The sequence below is a fragment of the Carassius auratus genome, chromosome 30 (assembly GCF_003368295.1).
Source record: "Carassius auratus strain Wakin chromosome 30, ASM336829v1, whole genome shotgun sequence".
In the NCBI taxonomy this organism is placed as follows: domain Eukaryota; kingdom Metazoa; phylum Chordata; class Actinopteri; order Cypriniformes; family Cyprinidae; genus Carassius; species Carassius auratus.
The window spans coordinates 984,759-997,783 of record NC_039272.1 but is presented as its reverse complement, the minus strand read 5'-3'; the positions used below and the strand labels follow the sequence as shown (position 1 = coordinate 997,783).

At 37.1% G+C, this 13,025-nt stretch overlaps 1 protein-coding gene across 1 annotated transcript in view; it reads left to right on the top strand.

Annotated features, from left to right (window-relative positions):
• The window catches only part of LOC113048763 (polypeptide N-acetylgalactosaminyltransferase 9-like), an 81,721-nt gene that overhangs the window by 54,377 nt on the left and 14,319 nt on the right, over nucleotides 1-13,025 (top strand). Inside the window, exon 6 of the mRNA XM_026210598.1 lies at nucleotides 86-203. Coding sequence (XP_026066383.1) covers nucleotides 86-203 — 118 coding nt within the window. The remainder of the gene's footprint in view (nucleotides 1-85; nucleotides 204-13,025) is intronic.

Below are 13,025 nucleotides of genomic sequence, written 5' to 3'. Positions count from 1 at the left end.
TAAGCACCTTTATTTTTAAGAGTGAATCTGTCCATCCGACCAGTCTCTCTGAATATGAATGCTCATGTATATTTCTTGTGCACAGGACACCTGCAATGATCGGCTGCTCCTTTGTGGTAGATCGTGAGTATTTTGGAGAAATCGGACTGCTCGACCCAGGCATGGAGGTGTACGGAGGAGAAAACATTGAACTTGGTATGAGGGTAAGTGAGATCCTTCCTAAACCGTATTTGTGCACTGATGCCATTATTTGCCTTAGATAAGTGAAGTATGGCGATGTAAACATATGCACATAAAAACATGCCTTGTTCATTTTGTTCAGCTGAGACATTCACTGTCCATTGGTATTCATTGAGCATTTTTTTAGCATATGAGACCCTCTCAGAAATTACAATTTGGGATTGTTGCCACCCTCTCTGTAAATTCACAGGTGACAATGTAATTAACTCTATCTACAAAGCTTCAGCATTTGACATACGTTTAATTACATTTCTTCATGCTTTCATGCCCAAGGCATCATACTAGAGAGTGTTTGGTAAGTGTGCAGACTCCCCCCTCCATCAAAGAGTAGATGCATTGCCCAAAGGAAGGGAAAGTACTCTGTGCCAAATTACACATGCTCGAATGCTTTAAAGGCAGTAGGGTAGAAAGAAAGTAGATTCCTGGAGCTGCAGCCCTGAGAGAAATTTCAAGCCTCACATGGCCTGTGAGCCAACGGAGAATTGAACTTGCTTAAATTCAGAAGCTGTTCTTTCTGTGGGGCGTCAAATATCCTTAGAAGATTTGCATAATTTGGATAAAAATCCTTTAATTCATTTTAAAGATTCATTGCGAGTGTTGGTTGACAGAAATGTGTTTTCAGCCTGATGATAGATTGAACTATGGAGATGATTCGTGCTGTTTGAAACGTCTGGGTGAAGACGGTTTCAATTGTCTGTTTGTTATGTCTCGCTGACAGCTGATACAAAAGTAGACAGAATCATTTGTGGTTTTTGTTGAAAATAGTTTCCTGGAATTTTGTTCTTTTTTTTTTTTTTTTTTACTTAAATTCAGAATCAACAGAATTGCTGAAACCTCAGAGGCATTTTATACTGGATCGGTATAGATTGAAAATGCACAGTGACTGTTTGCACTCCGATATCATCATGTTCTGCTATTTTACATCCTGGTATTTTGTTTGTTTTTCTACAACAAATAACAATGGCATTGTCTGTGTTCGCCATATATCCTGGATGATTCATACATTTAATAAGACTTTTTGTTTGAAATGTAAATAGTTCACATACCCACCAACAGTTCACAGACCACTTCTGAGAAGATTTTTACTGTTTTGCATCTGAACACATTTTTTTTCCGACCTCGGTTTGAAATTGTCTGCTCTAGTGGATTTAAAAGAATAGTTCACCCCAAAATGAAAATTGACAGAAAATGTATTCACCCTCAGGCCATCCAAGATAATGATGACTTGGTCTCTCCATTAAAACAGAGTTGGAGAATAGCATTACATCATTTGGATCCTCTATAGCGAATGGGTGCCGTCTAAACAGCTGATAAAACATCACAGCAATCATCAAGTAATGCACACCACTCCAGTCCATCACCTTGCTTGTGAAGTAAAAAGTGTCACAAGACATTAATTAATATATCATGGGCTGCTTTTTTGTTTCGGGTTAAACTATCCTTTTAAAGAAAACATACAGGGATAATTTAGCCAAAAAGTCAAAACCATGTAAACATTAGCTCACACTTGTGTTAAATTAGATAAATTTTTTGGGTTAAACTATAACTTTAAGTGAAAAAAAATGTTACTGTGTTGTGCATTCCATTTGTTCCTTCATTACATGCCGCAGAAGGTTTCTTGTAACAAAAAAAAAAAATATATATATATATATATATATAGAATTTAGCAATTGTGTCAAAGTCCCAGCTTTGAAATAAACCAAATGCTTATTGGTGCAGATGTGATCCATCTCATCCTCTGGTTAATCCTCCAAAGCTGATGCAGCTCATTCAGGAGGGATAACTTTGACTGACAGCTACATATTTAATAATTAACCTTATGCCACACCAAATAGACAACCTTAGTTCACTCTGTAAAGATATTCAGAAGCGGGGAGTCGAGCAGAGGACGTTGTGGAGCAATAGGCTCAGATTGAATAGGTTATATGAAGACTTAAAAACATTAGAAGAAATGTGCAGCGGTATGATGGGAGATTAATTTGTGTGAAGTTGTACCAAATGCCCACAAGGGAAATTAAAACTGCGGTAAAGTGGCTCAGAAAGAGCTGATTTGACACTTACAGCCCAAACTAATTGCATTTAGTGTATATCAGTTAAATTTTATCCTGAAGTGACATTTTGTTTTACCAATGCAAGCAGGAACTCAGGCTGGGAGACGATGATTCACAAGGGTACTTTTTTTGTGTGAGCAGCCTTTTATAGCATTTTTCCAATTGCTGATTTTTTGCAGTTTTGTAGATACTGTTTTTTAACAGTGTTGGACTTGTAGTGTATGAAGATGCAATGCTTAACAAATAGCTGTAGTAAATGATGTTGTATTCTAGTTACATCAACATTGAATCTCTCAAAATTACTGCATGAGATCCATTAATTAACACACAAAAATTGTAACAGTGTTTTAATATTGTTTGATCTCTCTCTCTCTCTCTCTCGATCTCTCTCTCTCTCTCTCTCTCTCTCTCTCTCTCTCTCTCTCTCTCTCTCTCTCTCTATATATATATATATATATATATATATATATATATATATATATATACATTTTATTATATAGTTTTTCCATTGAGTCTGTTGACAGCCCTGATAAACATATATATACATATATTAATTATTTATTATAGTTATTAGCCACACAGCCTTTTCACTGGCAACAATTTTGTTGTTGAGAGTGGGAAATTACAAAAAGCCTTCGCTAAAAACAAATAGCAAATAAAAAAATCATTTTGAAACAATACACACTAATCAACCAGCCATTCGCAAGCTAGCAACTTTTTGTTGAGTCTTTTCTTTTTCTTTGTTTTCATGTATTCTCAGCCTCTGAGGAGATCTCCAGGATTTCAGAATCTTTTAAGACCTTTTGAAATAATAATAAAGGCTTTTTTTGTACCATTTAAAACATTTACGACTTTTTAAGGCCTTAAACTTGATACAACTAAATACACCTACTCTGGGCCAGTTTTACTAACAGCCTGTGCCAGTGCAAACCATCTTTTGATGTTAAAATTGTACGGTCAGGTTTGACTAAAGATGCACAGTGATGAATTATCTCTGAAAAGGCGTGGACAGTTATTTTTGGGCCTGACCTTATTGAATATGAATTTGTAGGAGTTTCCCTTTCAGATGCAAAAGCTATGGGAGGAGAGTATTAAAATGCAAAATGCAATGCATTTTACTAACATTGGCATTTGTCAAATTACAGGTATTTCTGCCGTTATTTTAAAACATGTTATAAACAATTTTGCATTTGAAACAGCTGCAACTGTTGCGCAAAAAACAGAGAGTGCATGGTAGAATGGATACGATTTTTTTCATATGTATTCATTTTATTTGGAATGTCTGAAGAACACATTATTCGAACGTATCATTTGCCAAGCCATGTTTTTTTTTTTACTTTGCTAAAGAAATAAAAGACAACTTGAAACCCTCCACTATGAGTAACGTAATACCAGCTCCATCTCTATCTTTTCAATGTACAGTGGTTTCTTTATTTCTTATTCTTTATTTGTGACTACACTAATTTGCGCTGTGCATGGTATATAACGTTGGTCAGTATGTAAATTAGATGTTGCATGTGTGTTCTTTAATTTACACGGTTGTTAGTAAATCACCTACAGAAGTTTACCCTCCCATCTGTTTTGGAATTGCGCTTTTGCACTAATTTGTCTTGTTTAGTAAAACTGGCCCTACATTTTTTAATATTTAGTATTGATGAAATTTAACATTTCAATCAAATACATAATTGTTTTTAAATATACAATTACAAAGATATAGAACTAAAAAGGAATACTGTACTTTAATAAAATGGGCTTTTCATAGCAATTTTTTCCCCTGCTTTAAATTAATGGCGCCAAACTATTTCATCAGGACTCAAGACAGACCCAATTCTGCAGAACCTTTTCTAATGATTCATAAGACTTAATGAGATGGATTTCATCTAGAATCAGATGTAAAGCAAAACCCTAACCGAGGTTAAAGCAGCACGTCAGATCCCCAGTGACTTTTGTCCTTGCTTTAAACCTTCCAAAAGGGAGCAATTTTTCATTATGAAGACAGGCGAGCGGGTCTTTTTTTATTTATTTTTAATCTGCGGTCTCTTCTCACCCACATGCACACATACCGCATGGATGCTGAAAGGCGAATACAAAACAAACCAGTGAAGGGAGAGAAGGAAGATGACCTTTGGATCATGTTGGCGAATTGTAAAGCTTTTAAATCTTTCTGAGCAGCATCTTTGCTTGAGGTTGTATTGTACATTCACAATTGGTTTGCCCTCTGGTCAATCGAATGCAGCTTTAATGGACTCAAAGGCATGTATTTTGTCATGTTGATATGCACTATGGGAAGCTGCACGATTACTGAGTATCTGACTCTCTTTGCTTTATGTAGATAGATAGAATTAATTTGCATAACTAACTAGTGTCTACCCACATGGATCAGTGCAGCTTTTCTCTTTAATTGGGTTATCCGGGGAATACATTTATTAGTTGCTTTAGAAAATCGAAACACTGAGATGGAAAATATTTTGAGAGCTACTTCCCCTGTCTGCGTGGATCATATTCAAGAAGATCAGCAAACTCTGAAATGTTTCTCATGCATTTTAAGTTAACATCACATCCGATTGGATGTAACCATCTGGGGAGGATAAAGATAGCTGGAACTTAGTCTAATTTGTTTTCAGTGGGATTAATTTTTCTGAATCTTTTGAACACAAAAATCATTAAAAAAAAATAATGTAAAAAATGAAGCTGCAAAAAAGGCTAATTTTGAGCTTGGGTCATCTTGAAAAGAGCATCGATTTATCGATACTTTTTCGATATTTTTTACAAGATTCCTCAGCACACTGTGGATTTTTACCCTTTTTGCAGCACCTTTTAGACCTATTTTCTCACAACATACAGTAAATCAGCTTTTCAAGGAGGATGGGGAACTGCAAACTATATTGGACTCGACTGTAAACTCACAAACCATTAGTAAGAGCAGCCACTCATTTCTCAATGAAAGAAGAGTATTTTATATATTGTAGTCTACAGAACTGTTTTCCTCATTAAAAATAAAGAAATCAAGATTATAGCAGCAAAAAGTTTTGTTTTGTTTTTTTCTCTCTGTGAATGCCTGTGTGTTTTCTTTGCATGCATTACTTTAAAAAGTTAAGTAAAGTTAAATAAATTAAGTTTAGGTGTACAACAGAAAAATTAGCAAAAATTCATATAATGAAGATAATGCTTGACAGCTGACAAAATTAATAATACAGCACAGAAATCCAATCTTTCCCTCACTGTACTCTCTGAATTTATTTTCTCCTCTGAGCCTAAATTGAATTTTATAATTTCCATTAGGCTTACACTCTAAAAAACGCTGGGTTGTTTTTTCAACCCAACTGCTGGGTTGAGGCCGTTGAATAGGACTTTGGGATGTTTTAACCCAAGTTTGGGTTGAAAATAACTCTCTTTTTTAACCCAGCGGGGTGGGTTGAGGACGCGGACGTGAAGGAGAGCACGCACGTCACGTCAAAATCGTACGTCTCCAGTGCGAGCAGCCGCCATTTTCTCAGCGTGATAGAAGCGAGAAGCGAGTGAAAGACTATGGTAAGTAACGTTAAATATTTAAAATGTAAAGTTATCTTTTATTGTTTACCCGGTTGTATGAAAGGCGGAAGGTTTTATGAAAGGCGGAAACAAAGGAGCTTAACGTTATATATATATTAAAAAACGGACGCGGTTTTCGCCTCGGACACGGAGGTCTTAACTGCCTCATGTGACGTTACTGAACGGAGGATGTACTTTTAATATAACGTCTGTGAATGTATTTTGTCATATTTACATAAGATTTTACATTATCTGTTCTCTTTGAGGCGTTAACAGACGGTTATGGTCACGGTTACGCTCATGTGAATTTGTCTTTTTTTCGCGGTTAAACTGAATGTATGTTTGTCTCCTAAAGGAAACGGCATTGTGTAGTAAGGACTAGCATAATTATTTTGAGGCTGTTGAAGTGGTAACTGTTAAAAGTATGTTTTACATGTAATATTTCAGACTTGTCCAGCTCCTATCTTCATTGTCCTCGCGCTGAGAGTTAAAGACACAGAAGCTGTTTGTGTGAGGAGTCACAGACCTGTGTGAGGATGAGGAGGAGGTGTTCTTCTGAAGAGAGGGACAGACGGTTTAAGGAGAGTAAACTTCAGAATAACATCAAGTTATCTTTATTTTTACTAAGACTAAAATAATGTGTGTGTTTTTTTTAGATGTTGAAATCCAGAGGCAAGATAACTTCATTCTTTTGAGACTGATGTAAGTTAAATTATTATTATTATTTTTTTTTTTTTTAGAAAATTAATGTTTCTGTTGTGTCCTGCCTGTTAACTTCACATTTTGATGCAAAAACAGTGTGATTTTATATATGTATGTATGTATGTATATGTTAATATTTTATTGAAACCATTGATGTCCCTCTTTGCAGAACTCAAACTAACTGGAGTTAAGGACACAGAAGTCTGCTTGTGTGAGGAGGTGGTTTTCTCAGCTTCTTCTGAAGAGAGGGAAAGATCGTTTAAGGCAAGTAAACTTCATAATTTCATGTTATCAGTTGTTGTTTTTTTTTACTAAGAGTAAAATAATGTTTGTTTTTTGTTTTTGTAGATGTTAAAAGCAAGAGACATGGGAGAGCATCATTCCTTTGAGATTTTATGTAAGTTATTTTTAGAAAATAAATTTTTCTGTTGTCTCCTGCCGGTTTACTTCACATTTTGATGCAACAACAGTGTGATTACGTGCTCATTTCATTAAGACCATTGATGTCTGTGTTTTTTATTGCAGAACTCAAACCAACTTTGGAGTTGTCTGATTTGGAGAGTCATTATTCTTGGTCTTCGCTCTTAGAGGTAAAGTTCACACAAAAAATAATTTACTTGCCCTCAAGTCATTCCAAACCTATAAGACTTTTGTCTGTCTTTACAACATAAATTAATATATTTTTAGGTTTCTCATAATATTTGTTAATCCATTTATAGTTTAGATAATCAGTATTTTCAAGCTTCATAAATATAGAGTTATTGTAGAAGTAAATTCTGATATTTATATATGAATACATCTTAAATTATATGATAGCAAACATGTATGTTCAAAATAAAATACTGGTCTCCCAGACCAGCAATGGAGGACACAAAAAGAGAATATTAAATATATTCATACGTTTTCCAAAAAATTTGCAGATTTTGTATGAGTCTGGAAAAACATGAGGAGAGTAAATTATGAACATTTTAATTATTTGGTGAACTAACGGTTTGAAGAGCAGCCCTCCATGTACATGAATATTGTGAGGTATGTGAATGTCATGTCTGTTTTAATGTTTCAGTAAAGAAGCTTTCTGAAAGCAATATTTATTCAAACAATATCGCATATCGCAATATCGCCTCTCCAAACAAACGTTCACACCATTAACAGCTCCTGCAACCCATCCTGAACACCTCTCCAATCAAGCACTCTCACCATTCTCACCTCCTGCATCCCCCCTCTCCCCCACACCGGCAATTCAGATCAGCGAGGATGCGGTGCGCCAGGTCTTCCGGAAGCAGAAAAGGAAAAAAGCACCAGGCCCAGATTGTGTTACACCAGCCTGTCTGAAATCCTGTGCTGACCAGCTGGCCCCCATCTTCACACAGATCTTCAACAGATCGCTGGAGCTGTGCGAAGTCCCCTCATGCCTCAAACGTTCCACCATCATCCCCATCCCTAAGAAACCCAAAATTACAGGACTAAATGACTACAGGCCTGTGGCTCTAACGTCTGTAGTCATGAAGTCATTTGAAAAACTGGTGCTGGCCCACCTGAAGGACATCACTGGACCCTTGCTGGATACTCTTCAGTTTGCCTACAGAGCAAACAGGTCTGTGGACGATGCAGTAAACATTGGACTGCATTATGTTCTGCAACACCTAGACAGACCGGGGACTTATGTGAGGATCCTGTTTGTGGACTTCAGCTCGGCCTTCAACACGATCATCCCAAACCTCCTCCTGCCCAAACTAAATCAGCTCTCTGTACCCACCTCCATCTGTCAGTGGATCAACAGCTTCCTGACAGACAGGCAGCAGCTAGTGAGGCTGGGAAAATACACATCCAGCACCCGTACAATCAGCACCGGAGCTCCCCAGGGGTGCGTTCTCTCCCCACTGCTCTTCTCCCTGTACACCAACGATTGCACATCTAAGGACCCCTCTGTCAAGCTCCTGAAGTTTGCAGATGACACCACACTCATCGGCCTCATTCAGGACGGTGACGAGTCTGCTTACAGACAGGAGGTAAAAGAGCTGGCTGTCTGGTGCAGTCTCAACAACCTGGAGCTTAACACCCTCAAAACAGTGGAGATGATCGTGGACTTCAGGAGAAACCCCCCTGCACTCCCCCCACTCACCATCATGAACAGCACTGTGACTGCAGTGGAGTCATTCAGGTTCCTGGGAACCACCATCTCTCAGGACCTGAAGTGGGACATTCACATTGACTCCATCGTAAAAAAGGCCCAGCAGAGGTTGTACTTTCTTCGCCAGCTGAGGAAGTTTAACCTGCCACAGGAGCTGCTGAAACAGTTCTACTCCACCATCATTGAATCCATCCTCTGCACTTCAGTAACTGTCTGGTTCAGCTCAGCTTCTAAATCTGACCTCAGAAGACTACAGAGAGTAGTCCGGACTGCTGAGCGAATCATTGGTACAACCCTCCCATCTATTCAAGAACTGTACTTATCCAGAGTGAGAAGAAGGGCTGTCAAAATCACTCTGGACCCCTCACATCCAGCACACTCCCTCTTTGAACTGTTGCCATCTGGTCGACGCTACAGAGCACTGAGCACTAGAACGACCAGACACAGGACCAGTTTCTTCCCTCAGGCAATTCATCTTATGAACAGCTGACAATAATGGCGAACACACTACACTTTATATTTATATACACACACACTTTATTTATCTAACACACATACTTAGTATACACTTAAATTTTGCACACAATATATATGTACATACATAACTTCACTTTGTAATATACCTGCCTACAATTGTCATTTGTATATTGTCATTCACTGTCTACATATTTGTATTTTTTATTCTTTTATTATGTGTTTTATGTTCTGTCGCTGTCATTCTGTTGTACTGCGGAGCTTCTGTCACGAAAACAAATTCCTTGTATGTGTAAACATACCTGGCAATAAAGCTCATTCTGATTCTGATTCTGATGTCCTCACACTAGTGCTGCCATTATAGCATCCTGGAGCGCTGTGGTGGACTGAGACATTAAACAACCGCACAAAGTGTTGAAACTTTAAAACCAATTATTTACCTATCCTTACGGATGTGAATACACCTCTACCTGAAAATGGATAGTTTAATTAAATGTTTAATTTTTTCAAATGTGTTTCTCTTAGGCCACTGATGAAGAACAGGCGGTGACTGGGATGAATCCTGGTCAGAGAGGAGAATCTTCTTTCCCCTAAACAGCGGTGGTTTTAAAGGAGGACGCTGCCCTGGATGATGTAGAAGATGTCACATGCTGTGCTGATGGGGTTTCTTCATGATTACATCAGTTATGCTAAAGAGATCATGAAAATTGACCGTGATGCATGATCTGTATTCATGGACTATGAAACAAACTGTAAGTGTATAATTTGTTAAGAAAAAAAAGTTAAATGCTTTTTCTGTGTTGTTTAGTAGAAGAGTTTAAACTCTGTCATTCATACACCTGCTCACATTCTTTCACACACACACACACACACATGCGTCTGTTAAATGTTATAATATCAAAGTTAATGTTGTGATTTATTTGTGTACTGTCATGCCAGAATAGTTGGAAAAAAACCTAACTGATTGTAAATTTATTGTATGTGTTTTCGTATATTTTTATACAATATATACAATTGAACAAAGTCCAATTTGATCTTAAGTTATATTCATCAAATGTTCAATGCTTTATTTATGAACTATGTAGCTGTTAATGCCATCCTTTTCTGCATTTCTTCTAACATGTTACTTTTTGACTTTTCTCTTGTTTTTAATAAATATTTTCCTTTTGGTAATTATTATTTGTGTGTAAAAGTGATATTTAAAATGAACAACATTTGTAGGTTTATGCCTAGCTCAATTTGGGTTAATTTTAACGTAGAAATGCATTGTTTCCCCACATGGCTGCACTCTGCGAGTTTATTTTCTGCCAGCAGGAGGCGCTAAGAGCGAGAGAGGTAGGTTTCTCCGGTAACGGCTGCAGAGCGGTACTGAGCTCACAAACGCTGCCTTATCAAGCACATGCGAAATGATATTGAACATTTTCTAAATACAGTAGTTTTCCTTCTGAAATACAGTGATAAAAAACACCCGCTCTGTTTTTTTAAACCCTGCAATATAGTCATTTTAAACCATAAAAAAGGCAACCCAGCAGGCTGGGTTAAATATGATAACCCAACTGGTTGGGTTAAAACAACCCAGCGCTGGGTTCGTCCCTTTTTGACCCAGCGCTGGGTTGTCAAAATAACCCAAATTGGGTTGTTTTCAAACCCAGCAGTTTTTAGAGTGTAGCTCAGCCAGCGGATCTGGAACAAACTCATTTTACCTCTCCTGTTCTGTGTTTAGTGAAGAGAGGACATGAGAGATGCAGGCGCTCTGGGAGGCTCTGTTATGGCTCATATGAGGTTTTTGATACGTCCCACAGATCATGCTGTTAAGTGTGTGTGTATGTGTGTGTGTGTGTGTGTGTGTGTGTGTGTGCTGGTACATCTTCTTGCTGTACTCTACTACCTAGCCATCGTTGTGCACGTGCACCTAGAGATATACTAATTTTGTGCTTCAGTTGACGCACCTACGGTATTTTTGACAATTTGTTAAAATGGAAGGAATGGATGGCTGTTCTTCAGGCTTGGGACGGCCTGACTACTCTAGCCTTGCATCTGACACCGGCGGGGGAGAGACCCCAGCTTATCAAACACATATTAAAGGAAAAGAGCAAATGTCAAGAACGTCAGAATTTGAAGTAAGTGCTTGTAAAGTAAAGAAAAGAGCATGAGCTGAATTTGAAACATTTTCTTCTGGAACGGATGCCACTGTTCTCATGTGTAGCTATTAGATATCATGATATATCAATCATATACACTACGAACACATATATACTTCAGATATAGTACATTTTATAGTCATATATTGTTTAGTGTGCCATGAACACTTTAAAGCTTTGTTACAAGGTGGTACTGTAACAATCTTCAGAACTCAAAGGGGCATTAAAGGAAACTTCAAATGTACGATATATCGTTCAAAATCTTGTTTTTTTTTTCTAATGAGTTGAAAATTTCATGTGCTCACAAAGGCTGCATTTATTTAATCAATAATACAGTGAGCCCAGTAATATTGTGAAATATTAAATATTGCAGTTTGGGCCTTAGCATGCTTGCATTTCCCTGACAGGTTAAAGCCAAGCCTTGATTTATGAGATCTAACATCCCTGAGCCTAAACTTTACATTAACCTTCAAACATCATTGCATTATATATCATCACGTCCCATGCTCTGCGTGAGAAGATTATTTTTCCTGCTACACTCCAAGTACTCCAGCATGCCACCTTCTTACTAGTGGCTTAGAATTACTGTCCATATAGACAAGTAATGTAAATAGAAGTGAACACTTAAACAAAGATTATAAACCTTTATTTACCTCAAAGGATTCTCATTAACTCATATTTGAATGCCGATGTGTGTACGCTTTTTTTAACATGCAATATTATCATAAGTACGTGCCATCATCCGATTCCATTTCCTAAGTCATTTTCATCTTCTTCATGTCTTTGCAAAAACTAGTGTTACCATGCAACTTCGTCCAAACATTTTAAAGATCCTCAGCAGACACAGTTAGCGACAGCTGAGGGGAAATTATAATTCATTTAGTAAAGCTCACTGGCAGAAATGCGGCCCATGCATCTTATCCTGGGAGGGATACTGAATATGTAATTAGAAATCTAAAAATTATTATTATTATTTATTTTTTTTGAATGTCCCCAAAGGCCACAATGGAAAAGTCGATTATCGTTATTCGAGTGGCTCACAGATGCTTTCAGGCTCAAGGGTTATTTTTCATAGTCCAGTAGACAAAGCTAGACATGTTTTATCCTGTCTATAATAGTATAAACTCAAGCATCTCATTTGAATGTTGTGTAATGATATGTAGAAATTTTAATTGTAGTTTATTTCTATACTATTATAGTATTTAGCAATATTTTAATTCATTTTTTTAATATATTTTCTGTTTTTTTATAAATGTTGTTATGCGCTTGTGCTTTAGTCATTTTTTTTATAATATATATATGTATATATATATACAATTAAATTTGTACAGAATAAAAGCCATTGCACCATTGGTTTTGGCATGTTGACATGTTGAGCCATTGGCACGTCTTCATAAAACATCTAAACCTGTGTGTGTGTGTGTGTGTGTGTGTGTGTGTGTGTGTGTGTGTGTGTGTGTGTGCGTGCGTGCGTGCGTGCATGCATGTGTCCATGTGTGTGTGCGTACTTGTTCATCTAAGTAATATAACATAAGTTTACAAAAGTTTACTGCTTTTTGGAAGACACTAATTATTTTTTCCAGTTCCCACAGTTTTACTGTAATAATTGCAATAATATATTGGCAGCAAGTCACCGTGTTAATGTTTGTTAGAGGATTCAGCACTGAACCTTCGGCAGCGTTTCTACAGGTAAAACTTAATGAGCGTTAATGAGACGGGATGTCAGATTCGTTTTTTTTAAATCTCCGTATGAAT